General features: G+C 36.7%; 1 protein-coding gene across 5 annotated transcripts in view; it reads right to left on the bottom strand.

Moving 5' to 3' along the window:
• Nucleotides 1–21,626, bottom strand: part of IL15 (interleukin 15) — a 49,311-nt gene that overhangs the window by 6,784 nt on the left and 20,901 nt on the right. For 4 of the 5 annotated variants that reach the window (XR_008239463.1, XR_008239465.1, XM_052816072.1 and 1 more), the window contains 4 exons: nt 4,232–4,341; nt 2,888–2,969; nt 2,356–2,397; nt 584–727 (listed from right to left, as the gene is read on the bottom strand). Coding sequence is in view for 3 of the 5 variants with exons in the window: in XM_052816072.1 (XP_052672032.1) it covers nt 584–727; nt 2,356–2,397; nt 2,888–2,969; nt 4,232–4,341 (378 nt within the window). In the remaining 2 variants the exon portion in view is untranslated. Of the gene's footprint in view, nt 1–583; nt 728–2,355; nt 2,398–2,887; nt 2,970–4,098; nt 4,170–4,231; nt 4,342–21,626 lie in introns of all 5 variants that reach the window. The other variant, XM_052816090.1, reaches the window with a different exon arrangement.

The following is a 21,626-nucleotide window of genomic DNA, read 5'->3' as shown; positions in this document are numbered from 1 at the left end:
CTGAAAAACAAAATGCAATAGTAAAGCAGGGTACTGATCTATTTGTTCTGAAAGAGAACTAACCGTTGTTTGTCCTGTCTTTGTGAATAACTCCAATGCAGTCAATGGCTACAGAAAGCATTGCTGGAGGCTTCCATGGTACTTATGGTCTATGCAGCTCCTGGCTTGCTTTCCAAGTAGAATCAGCTTTCAAAGATACAGCACTTCAGTGAAAGATGCAATTGGCTGTCCCTTTGAAAATTAGGATACTTTTCTGTATGTGTCTGAGCATACCTGACTTTAGATACTGAAGTTATAAACTGTTATTTGTACATAAACATTCAAATGCCCTGACACACGTATGCATGCACAGTCAGAAGTATTTGCTTTGATGGGAATCCTGAAAGTGTTTTTCTGAAAAGCACTAAATTCTGCTTTTTCATTGTTGTATGTGTAGCTTTTTCATTGTTATATGTACAGGTTACTGGATCCCATTTGCTTTCATCTGTACCATTCCACCTTTTATATAACAAAAGAGGTACTTCTGCTACTGAAGAAACACTTTTGATTTGCCTTTTTTCCACAGACCGTTGGTGTTACTTACCTTGTTATTTTCTAAGCTTGCGTTTCCATTTTTCCATATGTTCCATACATCCTGTGTTTTACTACAATTTTTGATAAGACATTCTTGCAGAATCACTTCTGTCTCTAAGAAAAAGCATCTCATTACAGGTTCTTGGCATTCTTTCTGAAAAAAATGAAGTTGTAATAGTTTTACGATTAAAAAGGAATAAGTGAATGGAAGATATAATTTACCGCGAAGTGGCTGATTTTTATTTACCGGCTATCTCTTCTTACTAGTCAAATACTTTTAAATATCTGCAAAGATTGGCTGTGACAGCTAGCAACATAAAGGCCAGCCAATTTGCTAAAATGAGGTGAAACAGTGTCTTAATGAAGAACATAGGAAAATAATTAATTAGGATAGAAATTTGGGATATAATTAGACATAGTGGCATTAAAATAGTATTATTCTTAGTAGTTCTAGCACTTTCATTAAGAGATCTGAATTCAGAATATGTAGGGGACAAGAGAAAGTAGATATTACCCATATTTCACAAATTAAAGAAAAAGAAGCAGAAGTACTAATTTCTCCATCAAGTCAACAATAAAGCCAAGAATAAGTCCTAGGTTGTCTGACTTTCATATCAGACTGTCCCACTTCAAGAAAATCCTCCTGACATTACGAGGTATTAAATCAGCCATTAAAATGGATTAACCTCTCTGGCTCAGTTCAGTTAAGAGAATATGTGTGTGGATGTGGACGTGCATGTCTTGTGACCTTTTTTCCTGTCATGTACAAGGCTAACTGTACAGACACATCAGACTCTGTGCTTTCTCAGGCTTGCCAGATCCACTGAATACATCAACATTGCTGTATTCTGCATGCATGCTGAGACTATTCTGCACTGAGGTAGTCAGTCCATCGTTTCTAGGAAATCTTTCATTAACTCTTTATGTACAGGATTCATGTATCATCTGTGTTTGGCACAGTCCTTGTGTGAATGTTTATGTTGTCAGGAAAGCAATGTCTCAGAAGCAGGCTACTACTGCAGCGATGAATCCAGCCAACTCCACCTGGGCTATACCAAGATGACTGGTAGGAGTGGGGTATTGGCTGGATTCATTTTCTTGGTGGGATGCATGTGTCCCATGGAGTGCAGACTGAGGTCCACAGCAACAGATTATGAAAAAGTCTCTTCAGGAATGAATTTATGGAACCTGCATTTAAGATGATCATATTTTACATAGGTTTCTATGATTGTATTAAGAATTATATTGACAAATTAACATAATTCATCCCTTGCAGGATAAAACATAATCTGCAACTATTAGAAATCTAAATCCTTGAGAGTACCTAGGTATTTGCTGCTAAGCTAAGGAGTGGCAAAAGCAGAGAAATGCACAGGTAGATGCTGGCAGTTACTCTCCATATTCCACTTCTCTGGTATTTTATTCCATTAAATAATGCATGGTGTTAAATAATTGTCTTTGGAAGTTTCTTTGACACTTTTTTCCTCCCTCAAATTACAAACGAATACCAACATTGTTTTAGTAGTGTTTGCTTTGATAAGATCATTTTGGATCATCTGTTTTAATTGATTAATTTTAATAGCAGGTGATTCAATAAAATTAATACCTGCTTACATAATTTATCATAAGTACTTTAACTAACAGAACTGTTCCTTCCAAGGCAAATTATTTGATTTGAAACTTTTCTCAAATTAGACCAAGGCTGCCTTAGGAAAAAGTTGCTAGTAAAGAAATGAAGCTACCATATTAGACCAGTTGTGGTCAAATTTTAAGTTTACTTACACCCTCATCTGTGTTTGCAGTATATAAACTGACATCAATGTCCTAAAAGAAAACAAGAGTTAGAATTATGAACATTAACTAACAGATTTAGAGATAATAAAGCTAACTCTGCAAGACATGGATTAGCTCCAAGTTGAAAGGCCCAATCCATCCAGGTACTGGGAGCCAGCAAGTCAGGGGATCTTAAAGTCACTTAGTAACCCGCAGGATGGGCTTCACTATGAGGAGGACTCATCAGAATCGAGTCCCACCATACTTTCTCCGAAGGACCTAACTCCCAAGCCCACTGCCCCTTTTCTTAGGAAAAGTGAGAAAGAAAATAATGTTTAATTCTAGAGTCCACAGTATTTGGTCAATTCTAATTCCCTTTAACCTTCTATTGCTTTGCTTCCACCCATGAAATGGCATTATACAAACACCATCCTTTTTCCTGCTCCCTGTCACTGACACTTCTTAGCTGAGTACAGTGCTAAATATTTAATTATGTCTGCTCCTATGATTATATGAAATGCTGACTTTTTCATGAACTTACTTTGGATGTCTTGATCTGCTCCAAATCTTTCAGAACTTCCGCCCACTTGCAATGACCTGCTGCTGTCTTTGGTACATAAGCACTAGAACAGAAGAAAACCAGTGACCATTAGGCTAAACAGCAGGTATACATAAGGTTTATGCTGAAAAAAGTCAGAGATTATTAAGATACTATAGATACATTGTTTGTATGTATATATACATATGGTAAATGTGTGGGGCAAGTATATTTGACAAATCATAAAATCATATAGATACATAAAAACTGTGTCTCAGAGTCACACACTGTATAAACACTTAATGTGTTTTTCAAAAAAGCCGGTTTTATAGCATGTAATTGCAAGAGAAAGGTTCAACTACTTAATGTAAAATAGCTACAATTCTTTTGAAGTATACAACAAAATCACCAATTTCAAAGTCTCTTATACTGAAATTTTCTACCCGCCCGCACTACTGTGGATTTTCTACCTTAAGCCCTGTAGAAATATTATTTGTCATTTTAGATGTAATTTTTTGCATACAGGAAAGCTTCCTCCTGCTACAGATAAGATTTTGCTCAAAGTGAACCACTAAAGGGTGGAAGGAAGATTTCCTTCTCCTTGAAAGATTTTTGGAATGTGAATTGCGGTTTTAATGTGTCCCCACTTGGATCTTTAATTTTGATGCCTTTCAGTACTGCTGTACTATAAATAATATACGACAATGTAGGGAAAGACAGACCAGTTGTTTTGGGAAGTTGGTTTAAAACAAGCAGTTGTTAAACATTTAATCCTTAACCAAAGGCTTGAATATTACAAGATTTTTGGTAAAGGAAAAAGAGACGGGTTTATAACAAGAATCAGAAGACACTTGCCATGTTTTTGCCAGGGGGAGAGAGATAGAGAAGAAATGTCAGACCTTAGCAAAGACTGAAGGGGCACAAGAAGAAAACAAGTGGGGCATGTAGACCCTAGAAGCAGGACCAGTATTCTAAGACAGGAAACTGGAGTGAGAATGGAAGGAGGTGTCTCATACACATAATTCAGCATACTTATTTAAAAATGCTCACATGTGGTAGTTTTTTCATTGCAAAGACATATGGCGATTGATGGAGGTCTTTAAATGCAACAATTTCAGCAATTTGAGTGTTATCACAGAGATTAGGGCCAAGATGCATTCTTGACCAGACTGAGCCTAGTCAAAGACAGAATAAAGTAAGGGACCATGGCTTACAAAGCAATGGGGAACTGCATATCATGGCAGGAGAGGATCCACTCTCTAAAGTGACTGGAGTCACGTAACAGCTGTAATAGTAAAAATAAATAGTTTGTATTTACTGTCTAATTAACATTGACTTTGTAGTTACCATAGGAAGAAGATGATTAGTCCCATCTCATTCTTTAAAAGGCAAAAGAAATGGCTGTTCAGAAGAAGATACAGCTGATATTGCAGACAAATACTTTTCAGATGTGTTTTCTGAAAGACACAACCAAGATGATAGCTTGTCACAATCTGATTTCACACAATTTTGCTTTAGTACTGACTTAACCAATTTGACAAGACATCCAATCAAGACAGGACTACCTGTTGTGGGTAGATTGAAAGACCAACTGATTTGTAGCTTGCAGAAATATATAATCACTTTACAAAACAGTTGGTGGAAAATCAGGTGCTGAAGACACACTGCCAAAATCTGAACTCATCCTGGGCTCCCTATTTATTTATCTGTTCATAATGCAGACTGCAATTTAATGCAGGGACAATATTAAAGAACTTTTGTTCTGTTTTCCATCCTGGAGATCTTTCCCCTGGCTACCTTTTGCCACCCAAATTCTATGAATTACCTACAACTAAAACATTAACTACAATATTGTGATTGCATATATATGAAACTCTGCAGCAAATACATCAAATGCTATAGTTATATGCATAGTTCTTAAATATAATATTTAGATATAGTATATATTTATACTTCTTTACACAATGTACATCTAATAATGCAAAGTGATGCATTTAAGAACTCTGTCAGTGGAGTCTGGCAACTGGAAATGAGGAGGAGGTGTGAGCTGTGCGTTGGCCATCAGCAAACGTTTCACTGTGCACAGCCTCAGAACCTTTGTTCCAAAGTCACAAGCCCTTTGATTTAAGCTGATACAGTTTCTTCACAGAGCCAGGTTAATTATCTGCAACTGTGCTTTTGATCCAAGGGTTTACTTCTTATTATATGTGCAACACTTTTATATTAACTAATTCAAACAATGTTTCTTTAGCAGTGGTTTATTTACATACTAAATTACAAGTGAATATTTTAAAATGGACCAGAGAGCATAATAAAACAAGAGCTAGCACTGTGCAGTGGTAAAAATATAAAAATGGGAGATCAATCCATACATTGTCAGGTTTGCAGCTTACCTGCTGAAAGTCACCTCATTAAAGCACCTATTGGCAAAGCCAGAAGAGTAATACTTACATGTCACAGGGGACTTCTGAAGAGTATTTGTAACAAACATTTGTTACTCTCTTAAATAGAAATGTTTTAAATATATTGCAATTATTTTGTTTCCAAAACCCACAGAGCGAGCTGAAATAGCATAATAATCTAATCACTGCATAAATTTCCACACTCAATAATGGAAAGCAGTGCCAGACCCTTTTATCACCTGTGTGTGTCCAAAACCTGTTAAATAAGAAGTATGTAAATGAATGATAAATAGATAATCTAAATTACAGTAAGGCCAGAGCACATAATATCTCATCCATCTTCTGAACTATTTCAGTATGGAACATGCTGTGTTATTGTTACCCAAATTATGTCTAAAACCAAGGCTCAATCTGTTACTGTTTCCACAACAAATGCAAATTGAAAATATGTGAGTATTAAAACCAAAATATTAAGTATATATAAATATATATTTTCCAAACATACAAGAATGTAATGGAAAAGAAATATTAACTGCTTGGCTATGGTCAAAAGAGCTAAATCATTTTGTTATAGTATGACAGAAAGGCTGTAACCTTTCCACAGTTAATATTGTTTGATCTGAAATTTGTCATGGTGTTGGTTTTGGGTTTTTTGTTGTGTTTTGTTGTTTGTTTTTTTTTTAAATCTGCATACTAACTGTTTTGATTTGATTTGCCAGTCCTTAAAAAATATCCTATTTTAGGTTTTGGCACTTTTTTTATTTATTTAATTGAAGTTCAATAGTAGCCTTATGGGGAAACTCAAAGTACATTTAGAGACATTTAAAATCTGATTTGTTGGATACAGCTGAAGAAAACATGTTTTAATCCCATGTTTAAATTTTTTAAAACTTGTTTTAACAAAATTACTTAAAGTGTATCAGAAACATTTTACAATAGGTAAACATTTTGATCATTTTACAAGCCAGTTTCTATCAAACGAGAGGAGGTGGCTACAAATTAAAATATGAAAGACTTATGTTGGGTCCATAAGCACTTACCAGCTTTGTGTTTCATAATTAGTATTATGGGGCCTTAAAAAGCTGATTTGAGAGGGAGTTCCAGTCCAAATGCATTGTCAAATTTATGCTGTAGAACAAAGTGTTCAAGGTGAGGAAAATAATACATTATAGTACCTAATGAATAATGGGCAAGGGTTATCATTAGTTTGTCATTTGTTTCCTTTTTTTAATAATTGTTCACTGTGATGACAATGGAACACTGGGTTCTTAATTAATGTAGCTGTCTTGATTTTGGTTTTTCTTAAATATGGTAGGTAACTGTTTTACTGTAATGAAATAATCATTGCTAATTTAAAACAAAAGCTTAGTTTTTAGGAGTAATAGAGAACTTGTACTGATTGTAAAATATATAAAAAAATATACTACATGCATACTCTAAAGGGTATTCCATTTGTTTATAGAAAAAGAGCTTCTTAACATCAAGTAGATCACCTAACACATTCCTTTCAACAATTCAGGGCCATTTCCTACCTGAATTTCTTAATTATTTCATCCAAACTATTATTCAACAACATCAGGATTGTTAGCTCACTTACATGCTTTGACAAATTATTCTCCTGCCTTGAACACACTTTGTTGCAATGTAAAATTTTCTTTGGCCAGTGTCACTTTTTCATTTCTTACTCTGTTTAATCATTAACCAATTCCTCTCTGTCTTCATTATGCCTCTGATACTTACCCCTGTTTTATGGAAGCTTGAACTTTGGACAAGGGAGCAGCTCACATTTAAATACATACCTATTTTTATCTGTAGCTTGTGTCCTGATAACCTACCAACTCTAGGTTAAGATAATATTAAATCCTTTGTAAGTGAATATATGTTATTCCAAAATGCAACTGAGAGTTATGATATACCCAATAATCTGTTTGGAAAATGAATGCTGTTTTTTTAATAATGAAGTTAAAATGAAGCACTTAAAAGAGCAGTTACCACTGAGTAAAATCTAAGCCAATCTAAGCCACAGTAGTACTGTTTTCTCTTTAAAGAAGCAAACATATATGCAAATGACAAAACTTTTCTTTAACAAGGCAGAAACAGTTGCTGATTTTGCTGTTTTGGCTGTCACAGAAATTATAATTTAGTCCAAAGAAAATATCCATAGCTCTACAATATTTAAGTTACAACATTAAGTTACAATATTTAAGTTACATAACTTACCAATGTTTTAGCTATTGCTGAACAGTGCTTGCAAGGCCACCTCTTTCTCTCACTCTGCTCTCCCCTACCACCACCAGTGAGTGAGCTGGCGGGGGGGGCACAAGAGGTTGAGAGACGACATGGCCAGGAGAGCTGACCCAAACTGAGCAAACAGGTACATCATACCATATAACATCACACTCAGCATTAAAGGAGGGCGGGAGTTTTTCAAAGGTAACCATTCCTTGGAGACTAGCTGGGCATTGGTCTGCTGGTGGGAGGTGGCAAGTGATTGCTTTTGCATTACTTGGCTTTTTTTCTTTTTCTTTACTATTAAACTGTCTTTATCTCAATCCCTGAGTTTTTCTCACTTTTACTCTTCCAATTCTCCCTCCTGTCTGGCTGGGGCGGGGAGTGAGCAAGCGACTGGGTGGCAGCTTAGCTGGCAGCTGGGGTCAACCCACTGCAACTATACAATGCAGTCTCTTGAAGACACTTGCCTCCATTTCTGTGATCTTCCTAGCAATCATCATCTGCCTCGTTGTTCTTGAAAACAAGTGACCAGAAGCATACAACATACTGAGATCTCATGAAGGATTTAGAAACTGTTGCTAATATTTCACCTTCTGTGGGAAGTAGGGAACTGGCTAGTGCCAGTGTTTTCTTCATGACTGTATCACACTGGCAGCTCATACTTCAGTAATATGTTCCCCTGCCAGAACTTTATGTCCAGTTCTTTCAGAATCCTGGAATGTCTGAAGAATCTTTCACTATTTGCACACACCCCCCCGCCCAACCCCCCAAAAAAACAAAAAAACCCTAAAGTCTAACCTGCTTAATTTTTGGTGACTCTCAATTTTTCCCTAACTTCTTGACCTCTAGCACACAGCTTTTTTCTTGATCAGTCCTCTCTCCCTTTGCCTCTGGGCTTTCTGGCTAGTCTCAGTGGTGCTGATGGGCGTCACTAGTCCTTCCATTCTATACTCCTGTAAGCAAATCATCCTCCTCATACATTCTCTCTTGTAACAACCTGTATTCCATTTTTGTTCATCCTTGGTTTCTTGGTTTCCCTCCCTTTTTTCTGTGTACGATGTGTTGCTCTTATTTGTTGCCAAACAATGTTTTGTTTCTGCCCATTTCTCGTCTTCATTCTCTAGTGCAATAGACCTCTTCTTGCACATTATTTATCCTATTTTAGTCAGTCTCTATTTCTGCCCCGTTCTACAGATATGTGTCCTCCACACTTTCTCTTTGACTTCTTGTGCAACAAAGTGCTGTAAATCTTCTCTTCTTTTCTCTGTTACTGCTGCGAATTTCCCTCTAAAATCGTACCATCACCTCCAGCCCTCTCTAGTACTTGGATGTTTTATTGAGCAACATCTCAGGCATAAAGTGTTTTTTTCAGATCCATATTCAAGTACTGTCTACATCGTGCAGAGCTGAGCTCTGCACCCATTCATTTGCATTGTCTCTGGAATTCTCCTTCAGTGTCTCCTTTGCCACAATAATTATAGCCTCATTCAGAGAACTCTGGCTCTTCCCCCAACCAAATCTCATCCTGTGGCTCTTGTTCTACTGTTTTTTGTTGGCTCCACTAATTAATTGTTCTGTCCTCTTGTGCTAGGGTAATCCCTTTCAAGAGGACAAAGTGCCAAGTAGTTGCACAACTAGAGTGCTGTGTCTATTTAAGGTTGTGTATTGTGCATAATGTTTGAGCTCCTTCTCTATGCTCAGAAGCATAGAGAGCATTTTTAATGTCAGAATCTATGAGGTTAGGAAGAAAATCAGATGTTTTTCCTATTTGTATCCTAGTCTTGTAAAAAAGAAGCGTTTGGGGGGAGGTTAAGATTCTTTTTTTTCAGGAGAGAAGCCATGGAGAGTAAAAATTTCATAAACTAATGGAAGTGACTAAAAAAGGAATGGAGCCCATAAAGAAAGCAATACTTCTGAACTAGATAGATGTTTCAGTATTGAGCCCTTAAATAAGTAATTTTGAAATCAATTTTTCATGGATCATGAGTAAGTTTTAGAGGAAAGACATGTTCTCAGTGACTTGTTATGGAGTAAATGCTGGAAAACACTGCAAGTCAAAGGAGCAGACTCACCAAAGGATCTCTCTGCTCTCTCATTCCTAAGTTCCTCTCGACAGTTTAAAGGGAACAAACAAACAAGAAACCCCCCTGAATATGAATTAGTGTCAGAATGTATTTATTCTGATAGGATAGAATTAAGAGATAAAAACAGAGAGCCACATTATTGTACTCTGAGACAATAAGAAACTCCGTAGCAGACGCTACCTATAGGTGCAGCCCTTAAAACATATCTTGAGAGTGATTTCATTTGTGTGTTACCAATATCAACAGAAAGTAGTATTTTCCTATGAATGGATCTAGTACCAGGGACTTAAATCCTTTTCCAGTTTCTACAGCCTAGTCCCATCTATCGAAGAAACTTATTTTACAGCTCTGCTAAGTTCTGTTCTGAACACCATTTGATGCAGCAACCGTTAAAAAGTGCCTGAATCTGTTATGATTCCACAGCCATTTTGGTTCCTCTTCTCCCTTCCTACCCATCTTTGCATAGAAGCCTATGAAACTAGCCCTCAAGCTCTACCAGGTGTTACCAGCAGCTCTCCTTCTCAAGGTTTGAAGGCAAAGAGCGAGATTTCCACGTTTCTGTATAGCTTTTACTTACTGATACAGAAAGGAAGTCAGTGGAATTACTGAGTGTTAAACTGAATCACATGCTTGAATGCTTGTCTGGATGACAGCCAAAACATGCCTTAGATTGTTACGTCTTCAAGCCTTTATTTCACAAAGCTAAAGTGCTTTCTTAGAAGTTTTGTATTTAGCTAGTTAGGCAGGCTAAAGCCTTTTTGCAGCTGCCATTTTAAAATTGGGCATTCTTTAAATATTATTCCTATTTGATTACTTCCCTTTCAACCCCCTCCACCCAAGAACTATAGCTTTCCTTGTTTTTATTGTATAGTGGCTACTCTCCTGTGGAGTACTATCCTACCTAGCTTATTCTGCTTGTTATATGAGTACTGTTGACCTTCAAAAGAGTATTCTCAGTAATCAGCATGGCAGGAAACTCTTCCACTTTAGTCACTTATGCTTTTATGTGTTCTTTGTTTGCTTAAATACTTGTTGATTTGCTTTTGACAGTCATCCAGTAGGACTTCCTTCTCCTATATGCTCTTGCTAATTGGCATTTATGCCAGAAAGTAGTTTGCAATGCCTGCTTGAAAATTTTGCCAAAAGGTCACAGAATCATTGCTATTCCACTCAATATCTTAAACATCAGAATTTGAAATGTAAGAAGTTAAATGTTTCTTTTGACCTTTTTTTGCAGAACATGCTTGAGGCCGGGGCTCATACCTTATGAAGATGTCTGCTATACTTGGCTATAGGCCTGAGAGGAAGTTTTTCCTTGGTGCAGAGAATGATGTTATACCTTTCCAAAGAACCTTACAGTCACAGTAGCAGTGAAACCCAACAGAAGTGCTGCAGTATTTAGGGATAAATATTAACTAGCTGAATATGAATATTATAAATGAAGAGCTTTCCTTTTAGTCTGTCTGCTTTCACTAATTTGTCGGTCACAGTCTCAGAACAATGCATACTCCATGACCACAGGCCTCTTCCATTAAAAGTTCTGCTTGAAACAGGGGTGCCAGATCCCTTATTTACATGACTGAGAGACCAGGACATCAAACATGTTGCTTACTCCATAGGTTAGACTTACCCCTTGCCTGTCAATTCAGGATCCCTCTTAAGCATTTTTTTGCCAGCTGGCAAAATCCAGCCAGAAAAGAAAGCTAATACATGCTTCTTTCTTCTTACATCCTTCCATGTAATGTCAGTATTTTCAAGGTATCAATCACTTAGTAAATTATGAAAGATCCACTTAATGTTGTCCTGATACAAGCATATATGACGTTAATGCTAGGTTTGCTTGACAAACACTCTGATTGATAAATGGAGAAGCCCCAAGTTTTGGTAGTGGCAAAATTAATGAGTTGAGGAAGTACACAGAAAAAAACCTCATTTTTAAGGCACAGATTGTTAGCTTTGACCATTTATCCCCAAACGACTCCCCTCAGGATGCAATATGCAATAATTAGTGAAAAGGCCTTTCAGAGTATACTCTCCCAGATTAGCAAGCAGTTGAATCACAGGAGATTTGAAATGTAAAGGACATCAATAAAACACACACAAAAAAAGAGCCAGAACTAGTCAGCGCTGAAGATTGTTTAGCAAAATGTGTCCTGATCTATATATGCTGTTAGGTGCTCCCTGTAAATATTATTTGTGATGTTTTTATGCCACGGGAACAAATATCCACCAGGGAACAAAAATACAATTGGGGACAAAATTTTTGTGTGTTTAGTGGTAGGATGATAACATCTAAAACCGTGCCAAACACAGAAACTTAAGCAGTAAAAAATATAAAGGATGTCATACTGATGCATAGAAGATGGAAATCCTGAGACCATAAAATAGTTATCACAGGAGCAACTGCTGCACAACTAATATCTCAGTCTTAGCAAAATACTCAGCTCAGAGACCGTGAATAATATGATATGCTAATAGAGGTCTGTAACACACTTGTAATAGATAGAAGACTAAAAATAACAAATACAGTTCTCAAAACGGTAAAGTAAGGCAGTATTTTCAGAGCTTTTTAAAAAAAAGGAAAATTATAATCTGTGACCCTCTCTTACAGCGATAGTTTTACTGGAATTTACCGGATCCTGAAGTAAACAGGCAGGATGTAGTTTGAAATACTCAAAATAGAGTGCTTGTGTAGAGCTTCTTGTGCTTTTATTCTTCTTTAAAGCACAGAATGAAATCCTAATGTGTGTCAATTGCCATAGCTTTACTGAAACCAATGAAGTTATTTCCATTTCCAGAGTTGTTTAGAATTTGACCAAAATGTTAACCTGGGAAAAACAGGTTTATTGAACAGCCGAGGAAACCAGCACACAAACTTCCAAAAAAAAGATTGTAAACAGATCAATAGGCAGAAAAAACATTAGTATCAGGATTCAAAGAAAGAACAACAAAATATCTCTACTATAGATTTGTTTCATATTCTGCATAGAAAAGGCAAACAAATTTGGAAAGGAAATTATTTCTGCTTTATAGTATTCTATATCACTTATAAATAACAATGCAGTAAGACTTACAGCAACTGAACAATCATCCTTAGTTTCTTGCCTTAGGTTACAAGAAAATTGATTATCAGAAAAGCTCTAGTGTGTGCTACAGAAGCCTCGCCCTTTCATGTAAATTTTGATTGTATTTTTGTGGAATGTAACAAATTATGAGATTGCACACTGAACCATTTTTTCTATATGTATGCAAGTGGTGAGTGCAATACAGTAGTTGTCATTATTTGAGGTTTCTTCAGTTTGTATGGGTGATGGTTTTCCTTCATTTCCTGGCAGCCAAACCCAGAATGTATAGAGGAATGGAAGAGGTTGTGTGTGTGCTAACTAATGAGAGCTGAAGCAATACTAAATTATATTAAGCTGGTTTCTGTTACCGTAGCTCTTAAAAAAGAATAAATGGTGTTGTAGTTCATAACAGTGCAGCACAGCACTCATCCAGAAAACTTCAGATTTTCTTTCAGACAGGGTAAGATGAGTCTACTCGCGAGTACATTCATTTAGACAAAAGTGTTTTTAAAAAGATTGAAAAAAGTGCTTCACAAGGGATGTTAAAAGCAGTTGTATATAAAATAATTGGCAATACTGCAAAGCACAAATAAATCCCTGTGTGCCTTTATGTTATAAAGCTGTGTGGAACAATATTATTGAAAAGGAGTAAACTCTTGGATAAAATTACAGGTCTGCATTCTGGCATTGCTTACTTCATTGATTTAACGTACAAGATGTTAAGCCAAAAGCAACTCACTTTGATGACAGTAATTAAGTGATAATAAATCAAAAAAAAAATCAATTAAAAAAAAAATAGTGTCATTTTCAAAACTGGCTGATGTCAGCAGCTCCCACTGAAATAAATGCCTGATTCAGCTGTAGGTAACTGGTTTAGTAAATGTGCCACATCTACCTTGTGGGAAGGCATAAGAGGAGGATAAGCTAAAGACAATATTTCCCCACAGTCTTTTTTTCAAGCAAGTTTTTTCATCACTTTGGAACAGTAAAACTAAAAACTAGTTCTGTGTCATTCTAAGTAAGGGCTGATACAGTGTTTTATCTGCCTCACAATCATAGTCTCTCTTTAAAAAAAAATTTATATAAATTACCAAAGATATTAATAACTGTGTGTCATACTGTTTGCCTGAACAATACTCGGTTTGCTGAAGGCAATATAGCCCTGCTGTCTTATATAGGCTTTTCTTTGCTCTCCCACCAGGACTGCTTACTACTTGCTTGCCACCAAAGGAAGGTATCTATTTGTCCTGAATGGAAGCACAAGATTGCAAACTAATTTACTTCGTTGTCTTTCTAACAGCTAACGAAGTTTGGTTTTGGCAGATATTCACCCAAATGCCATGTAAGGTCCACAGGGTTGGTAAAGGTAGAATCAAATTTAGAAGTCACCAAAAATATGGCCATTCACATACAGCCTGGCACCTTTTGGTCTTAAAGCCAAAATAGGCATCATGCATAGTGCACATAGAGACATGTGGCAGAATGCAACTGAAATGAAAGTAGTAAGGAAAATTCACGTGAATTATTACAGATGAGTCCCAAGCTGCCACCTGGCTTCTGAAACTTCCCTGACTAAATGTTTCAAGACCTTAAGACTTAGCTTTATACCGAAGTCTTATGACTGCATTCTCTATGATTCAGGTTATTAATAATAAATCTCTGGGCATTTCAGTGGGGGACCTCAAGAGGCCAAGGAACCAGCTGACTCTGTCCATGTAAGCATTCCTCTTTGGTTTTTTTTGAAAACTTAACTGATAACATTGGGTGCCTATTTCCACATGGGAACAAAATCGGAACAAAATGAGGTTGTGTTACACATATCTCAGGTCAGAATGAACACACCAGCACACTTTTGCTACTTCCAAAGATTGCAGCAACTCCCAAACCAAAACCAGAGTTGTCATCAATGCAAACACTTATTCTAAGGATCAAGATAGCGCAATAGGCTCTTTCACCAATGTTCCTGGTGCCCTCTCCATAAGACCTGCAAACTAGATAATCAGCATAGCAGAGAGTATGGCTGAAATGTGTGTGCTGAAGAATTTTACAATTTCCTTCCCTAAAACCAGAAACTTCTAGATGTCTAACTGAGCTCACTGATTTTTGCTCCAACTCTCTGCTTCAGAAGTTGAACTTCTGAACTACTAAATTAGACTCCTCCTCCTGAGAGCACACACCTAGAAGTTTTCAACACTCCTGCAAGAACAGGTCCAACAGCATTTCAGTCTTAGAAAACAAAACTTTCTTCTTAATTTTTTTCAAAATTTTACATCTGTTTGATTTTTTCCAAAGCGACTTATCCATTCCTGCCACTCTACAGTACCCTTGCTGTATGCTACCTCAGAAAGTCTTTCCTCCAAGTTGATTAGGTCAGATTTAATACTATTATTTGTTTTATACTTGGATATTGAGCCTGCAAGTTGCTGTGCCTGCTCTTTTCCCACTGGGTTTTCTACCTTTCGCTTTCAGAGCCTGACTGACATTACTCATCTTTGTCTTAGACCTGTATAGGCAGCCAGTAACAGTTTTGCATCAGAGTAGCCATGCAGGGGTCGTCTTGTTGAAAACCTGTTTTATATTAAAGCTTCTTTACATACCTTCTGTACACTCAAAGGCCTGCAGAAAATCCTATTGTAAGAAGTATGTCACACATAATGACTCTTCATTAGCCCCTGCTGGTCTCCAGGTAGTATGTACTTTACGGGTAAGATGTAATAGGCAGATGAGAAAGGGTTGTAGTCCTTACAGGTTAAAAATTAGGTACGCGTCCCTGATATGAATTAGAGAAGCACACTGAATTTAGGAATAGCAGAGCTGACTGTAAGCAAAAGTCCTCTAGGCCTGATGTCTCCAACCCCAGCTAGTTGTGAATGCCAAGGGAAGAGCATGCTGATACCACCCTGATATATCCTCCAATCTCCAGCAAAGGAGAATGCATATAAAGTTTGTCAGATTTGGGGCTAGTGATTTCAAGTTTATAAATTGTCTAGCCATTTTTCCCTCCTGTTTATCAGCATAGATAAATATTTGCTTTTTAATGGATTTTTTAGAATTTTATGTAGCAGTTTCTTCTACGTAAATATTTTTTTCAGCTTACGTTTCAAATTTTGACAGGCACTGTTAAATTCTAAACTTTATATATGATGGTAAGTAATTTAAAAATGCAAAATGTTATATTAATAAGGCCTCTTCATAATGTAATTTTCTAAAGAGTACTGCTTTTACAAACATGTATAACCTAAGGGAACATATCTTGCATTTTTTAAGTCAGCTTGAGTTTTCTAAAAGTCACAATGTCACTACCTTGAGTAAACATACGTATTATTTTCAGACATTACAATGGAACAAATGCTGGTATTTACTCTTTTCCTGGAAACGAGTATTTCATTTCTTTGTGATTTCAAACTATTTATTTTTGTTTCAGTTCACCAGGCACTATGAGAACATTTTCATCATTGGCAATAGCTATTTCAAAACTGAGCAACCTAGTTGAAAAAGAGAAAACAAACTTTCTTCTCTGTTAGTTGCAAACTATGAATAAAAAAATGCATGGAAGGGCTATCATTTACTAATTCTAAATACCTGGGACAAAGTACCATACTTTCAAGATTACTTTTGGCACCAAGGCAGGCATGTATAGAATTCTTCAGAGCACATAGCAAAGTTGCATCCCATAGACCGAAGTTTGTGGTCAGCTGAGGGGATGATAAATATCAGTTTATTGTATTGGTTTCAGTAAGAGGCATTTATACTACTCAAATGCCTACCATATTTCTTCCAAAGATGCTTCCCCTGTCATTCAGAAAATCTGAGGGATACTGAGCAAGGAGAATAACCTATTACTTTGAGAATGCTCCTTTTTTCTTCTGTATCAGAAATAGTTTAGCTACTCACATTTAACTCATACAAGACAAGATTCAAATATTCTTTGAGCATGTTACTTCCATTCCCATTTCTTTGGAATGAAGACTGACAAAAGTTGTAAGCAAATTAAAGAACAAACTAGCAAGCAAAAAAGTCATCACTCACAATCTTATAGGATAAAAACATTGTAACAGTTAAGAATCTGAGTGTATAACTTTCCTGGTTTTGGCTGGGATAGAGTTAATTTTCTTTCTAGTAGCCGGTATAGTGTTATGTTTTGGATCTAGTCTGAGAATAATGTTGGTAACACACTGATGTTTTTAGCTGTTGCTAAGCAGTGTTTATAGTAAGTCAAGGATTTCATGCCCAGTATATAAACTGGGGGGGAGTTGGCCAGTGGGGGGCGCGGATCGCTGCTCAGGAACTGAGCGTCGATGGGCATCGAGTGGTGAGCAATTGCATTGTGCATCACTTGTTTTGTATATTCCAATTCTTTTTTTTTTTTTCCTTCCTTCCAGTCCTATTAAACTGTCTTTATCTCAACCCACGAGTTTTGCTTTTTTTTGATTCTCTCTCCCATGCCACTGGGTGGGGGGGACAGTGAGCGAGTGGCTGCATGGTGCTTAGCTGCCAGCTGGGGTTAAACCATGACAATAACTTACAAAATTGCTTAAGAAATATGGCACCTTATGGTTTTTTTCTGGTTAGAAATACTAAGTAGTACATTTAAAGTAATGATTTCTTTCATTTGCAAAAATTTTTAGTGGTTATGTGAACTAGAGAAAATTACCCTTTCTTTAGAAGTATAAACAGAAATCAAAATTAAGATCCATGATTTAAATGAACAGGGTTTTTTTGCTGGTATTTAAGTCAGGATAAAACAAGTGTCTTAAATTCCTTTGAGATAAATCAGTCTGTCCCAGTTCTTGGATGCTACCATACATTCAATGTGGTATGAGCACTGAGCTGTTAGGAAAGGTATTGGCAAAAACCTTCAGATACTAGAAAGCACAGAGGATCAGTACTAGCCCTCCATCTTGCTGGATCACCTTATTGTTGAAAAGTCACTTTTACTAAGTGTAATACAGAGCTTGAGTTGGCCTTCTCGACATTTATATGTCAGTTCACTTTCAATATCATATCTTACTCACTGGTAGTCAAATTATCTATTAGTTTCTTGTTAAAAATTGTCACAGAGGCACAGCATATAAATTTGCATTATTGTCAGGTCATTCATCTTTAGCCGGGTGAAAACTACTAGAAAACTACTTTGTCCTCACTATGACCCGTGTATCTTGAAATCGCACGCAGTTCAAAATGAGACCTGAAATATTCATGTGTCATTTAAATTATGCAAAATAATCTACAGGCATCCATAAAATCTTATGAATCTGAGAGATATTTTCAGTTACATGAGGGCAGGAGATGAGTGGGGGTTTTGTCCTTCAAAAAAAAAGGGGGGAAGACAGAAGAAAGGAGGAATTGTTTCAAAAGTAGAACATGAGAAAATGCTTCACAAACATTCTCTTGGAAAAAGAAGTCCCATAGATACTTGAAGAGTGAATCTATCAGTAGTGTACATGCTCTAGACATTTCTATTGTATCACCATACATTTATAATATGTTCAGGTACTGTTAGATAACCCCTAACCAAGATAACAAATGTTAGTAGCATAGGGGTTTTTGAGTACAATGCACAAGTCACGTGTATTTGAGTGTGGAATAATAGAAAAGAGAGAGTAGGAAAGCCAGTAAAGCTGCTTGGATTATAGGTATCCAACTGCTGAAGACTGTTTTCTCAAAACTCAAGATAAATTTGAGTACTAGAAAGGAGAGCTATGCTTTATCTTCTGATCAGCTAGAGAGTGCAAATGGTAATAGCAGGTACCCATAGCAGAATTTTCAACTGGGTTTATGCCCATAGGGAATTCAGAGCCAGTGCATCATAGCTCTTCTCTAGGGTTTCCCTAGATTCTCTCTAGCTCCCAGGTCCTTGCTTCTACCTGGTAAGGAAATAAAAGTAAATGGATTGATTTGAAACTACTGTCTCCTACAGGGAGAAATGATGGCATCAGCAAAAGGAATGTGTATAAAATCAATGTCTCTAGTGATGACCCAACTGTTTTCCGTTCCCAAAATATTTTTGACTAATCAAGGTAGGTGTCCATTCGGTTACAGAACAGATGTGGTAGAAATCACATTCACACCAGAACATGGGGTAGGTTCAGTCTATGAAGATTGCCTTCTAGCTCCTGGTGCTGTTTTCACATTTGTCACACCACTGAAGTCATGGGGCTGAGCAAAACCTCTAGAAGGTCCCCTTCATCCTCAAGCTGGTAATCAGAAGTATTCTATACTAAATTACATGATAATGACTTATAGAGACAACATAGATGTTTCAAGAGTCCTCCACTTGAAACTGAGACAAGAATCATGTAAATACAGCAACTTAGCATATGTTTTCCTTAGCAAATTTCTCTCAAACCAAGATGCTTTGTCCCACAGCTAAGCTCTGAAGCATCCTCTTATACAGAGCTCGCTATTGAGAAGAGACCTCAGTTCTCCTCTTTCTCCCTCTGGTCTTTGTCAGCTCCGGCTTGCACATCACTATTCCTCCAACACATATGTATACACTGTGTTTCTGGCTACAGGAATAAGCCAATTCTCCTCATAAATCAGGATTGCAAGGGCAGACTCTTATCACGTCTCTCTCGTCATTCAGGAGTACTAGACCCCAAAAGCTTCATCACATCCTGAAAAACTTTACATTGAAAAATTCCAGCCTTTATTAAAGGCTGGGGGGATTTCTGAGATAAAGTTGTCAAGGGAAATGTCTCCCAAAAATCAGACCAAATTTAATATCTTCACTGTATTTTCTTCAAGTTTTACCATACAAATTAAATAAGTGTGTGATAAGCTTTTGTTTCAACTTTTACAGAAAATGAATGCTGGGCTGACTTACTAAAGTCTTTTTTAATCTCAAAGTTAACCTACACGCAGTCTTCATAAAGGTATGTGTCTCTCTGAAATAGACTCTTTCCATATGATATTGCTAACTCTTGTATATTTGAATTCTATTTTTAGAAAGGGTGAATGCAATAACATTTTAACCATGTAATTTAGCAGAAATAGAACCAAGCACTTTGCTTCATGCACCAATCAAAGTAGAATAGCTTAATGTATCTCTCTAATAATCTAAAGCCCTGCAGTTTTTATAGAGCTGTGAGATCCATTTAACTGTTTTCTAGCAATGCTTTGGGTCTGGTATAAATTTTCTTCAATAGTCATATTCTGACCTGATAACAGCATACTGTATATCAGAATCTCAGCAGTATATGAATGGTTTTGAAGATTTGGGGAAAAAAAAGAATTTGCCCATTCCTCCTAACCATCGCTGATGTGATGTGGCAGTTGTACATTTCTCTAAACTTCCTGCCTGCTTTTAATTGTCCTCCATGAGTTTGCAGGAGCTAAGCAGAAGTGAGCAAAGCCAAGCATAGGAGAACAAAATCATTGGAAAAAAATACCAGGAAGCTTCAGCAGTTTTCCTGAAGCTGTGTTTGTTTACTTTAATTGTAATGATCTTGTAATGGTGTGAATTTCTCAATTCACAGCATATTCCTTTTGTTCTACAGTTGCAGAAGATAACTGATTAGCATTCAGTCAGAGGATAAGCTCAGTTAAAGCATACTTATTGAGTCATTTCCAAATTGTGGTTAAAATTTCACTAACAAAATTTCACTAATACACAGCCAACTCTGTGTGTCTGATTTTTGTCTTTTTTAAAGTGGAGTGAAGAGGAATTAATTTCAATAATTTTATATGCTACTTAGTTACTTGTATATCAGCGTGATTACTATCAGAAAAAGATAATAGCTTCACTGAAACAAACTGATTGTATTTGCCTCTGTTCGAACTCATTTTTTTAGGAAAAAAAAAAGGTGGATATCACCTGCATCTTTGAAAGACTGAACTTTTTTTTGAGAACTCATACTTTATGTTAATGCTATACTACTTTTTGTCTAATGGTAGCAACTGAAAATATCCAATAAGACGGAACCTAGTCTGATATACTCTAAACTATGTAAACCTGTAATTAAGGCTAATGTTTTCCAAAAGAGATTACAAAACATCTCAACAAGTCAGACAAAATGCAAAAAGGAAGGAGTTGTAATGTCATTTTTATTGCTGGAGAACTGAGACACAATAATATTGCTTTAATGGCCCCTGGTCAAGCATAGAATTTGTGGAGATTTCAGAAACTGAACTGAATTCTCCTGAATGCCAGTGTGGATTTTCAGGTGAACAAGCATCCTGCTCCTTAGAAATTACATTAGTTTCTCCTCTGGGTTTACGCAGTGGAATTATTCTTGAGAGATTGGCTACTAAACCAAATACTTTGCAGTTAAAATCTCAGTGACACCTAGGCCAGGTTTCAATGGGCTTGAGACACTACACTGGTTTATTATGCAGTATCATAGTACTAATATCACAGACTAGAAGAGGCTTCTGGGAGTCCAGTTCCTAGTTCCAAGACAAAACCAAATGCTGATCTCTCTCTCTTTTTTTTTTTTTTTTTTTGAGAGTGCTCTTTGCCTAGTACCTAACACTTCTAGAGAAGATTCTTCAGTATTCTTGGGGAGCTATTTGTCTCATAACAAATATGACAACTGCGTATCACAGCTTAATGTCTTGTAGTAAGACCATGTGGACTCTTGCTTCTTAAAATGGAAAAGGATACGAAAAAGAAGATGAAAAAATTTCAAGGACATCTAACTTTTGCCTGTTGCCAGAATAATCATAAGAACCCCTTAAAGGGGAGCTACTGGGCAGAATGGGTAAGTAAAAGATACCGCTGAATTTGGATTATGCCTGACCTTGCTACTGCTTGTATCAATTGTTTTCTGCTGACTAAACAAAAATTTAGTCCTAATTTATTTGGCCCTTTGAGGATTTTTTTTGTTGAAGACTGGTAGATAAAATGGCCAAACTTAAACTTACAGCCCAGGGAGTGTACTCTTTTCTCCTGCTTCTTTCTTTGTCTGCCGTTGCTGCAGTCATCTCCTGTAATTTACAGAGCCTGTTGGCCACTTCA

This window comes from Harpia harpyja, chromosome 2 (assembly GCF_026419915.1).
Source record: "Harpia harpyja isolate bHarHar1 chromosome 2, bHarHar1 primary haplotype, whole genome shotgun sequence".
Lineage (NCBI taxonomy): Eukaryota > Metazoa > Chordata > Aves > Accipitriformes > Accipitridae > Harpia > Harpia harpyja.
Note: the sequence above shows the minus strand (reverse complement) of the source record. Positions and strands in the feature narration are given on the sequence as shown.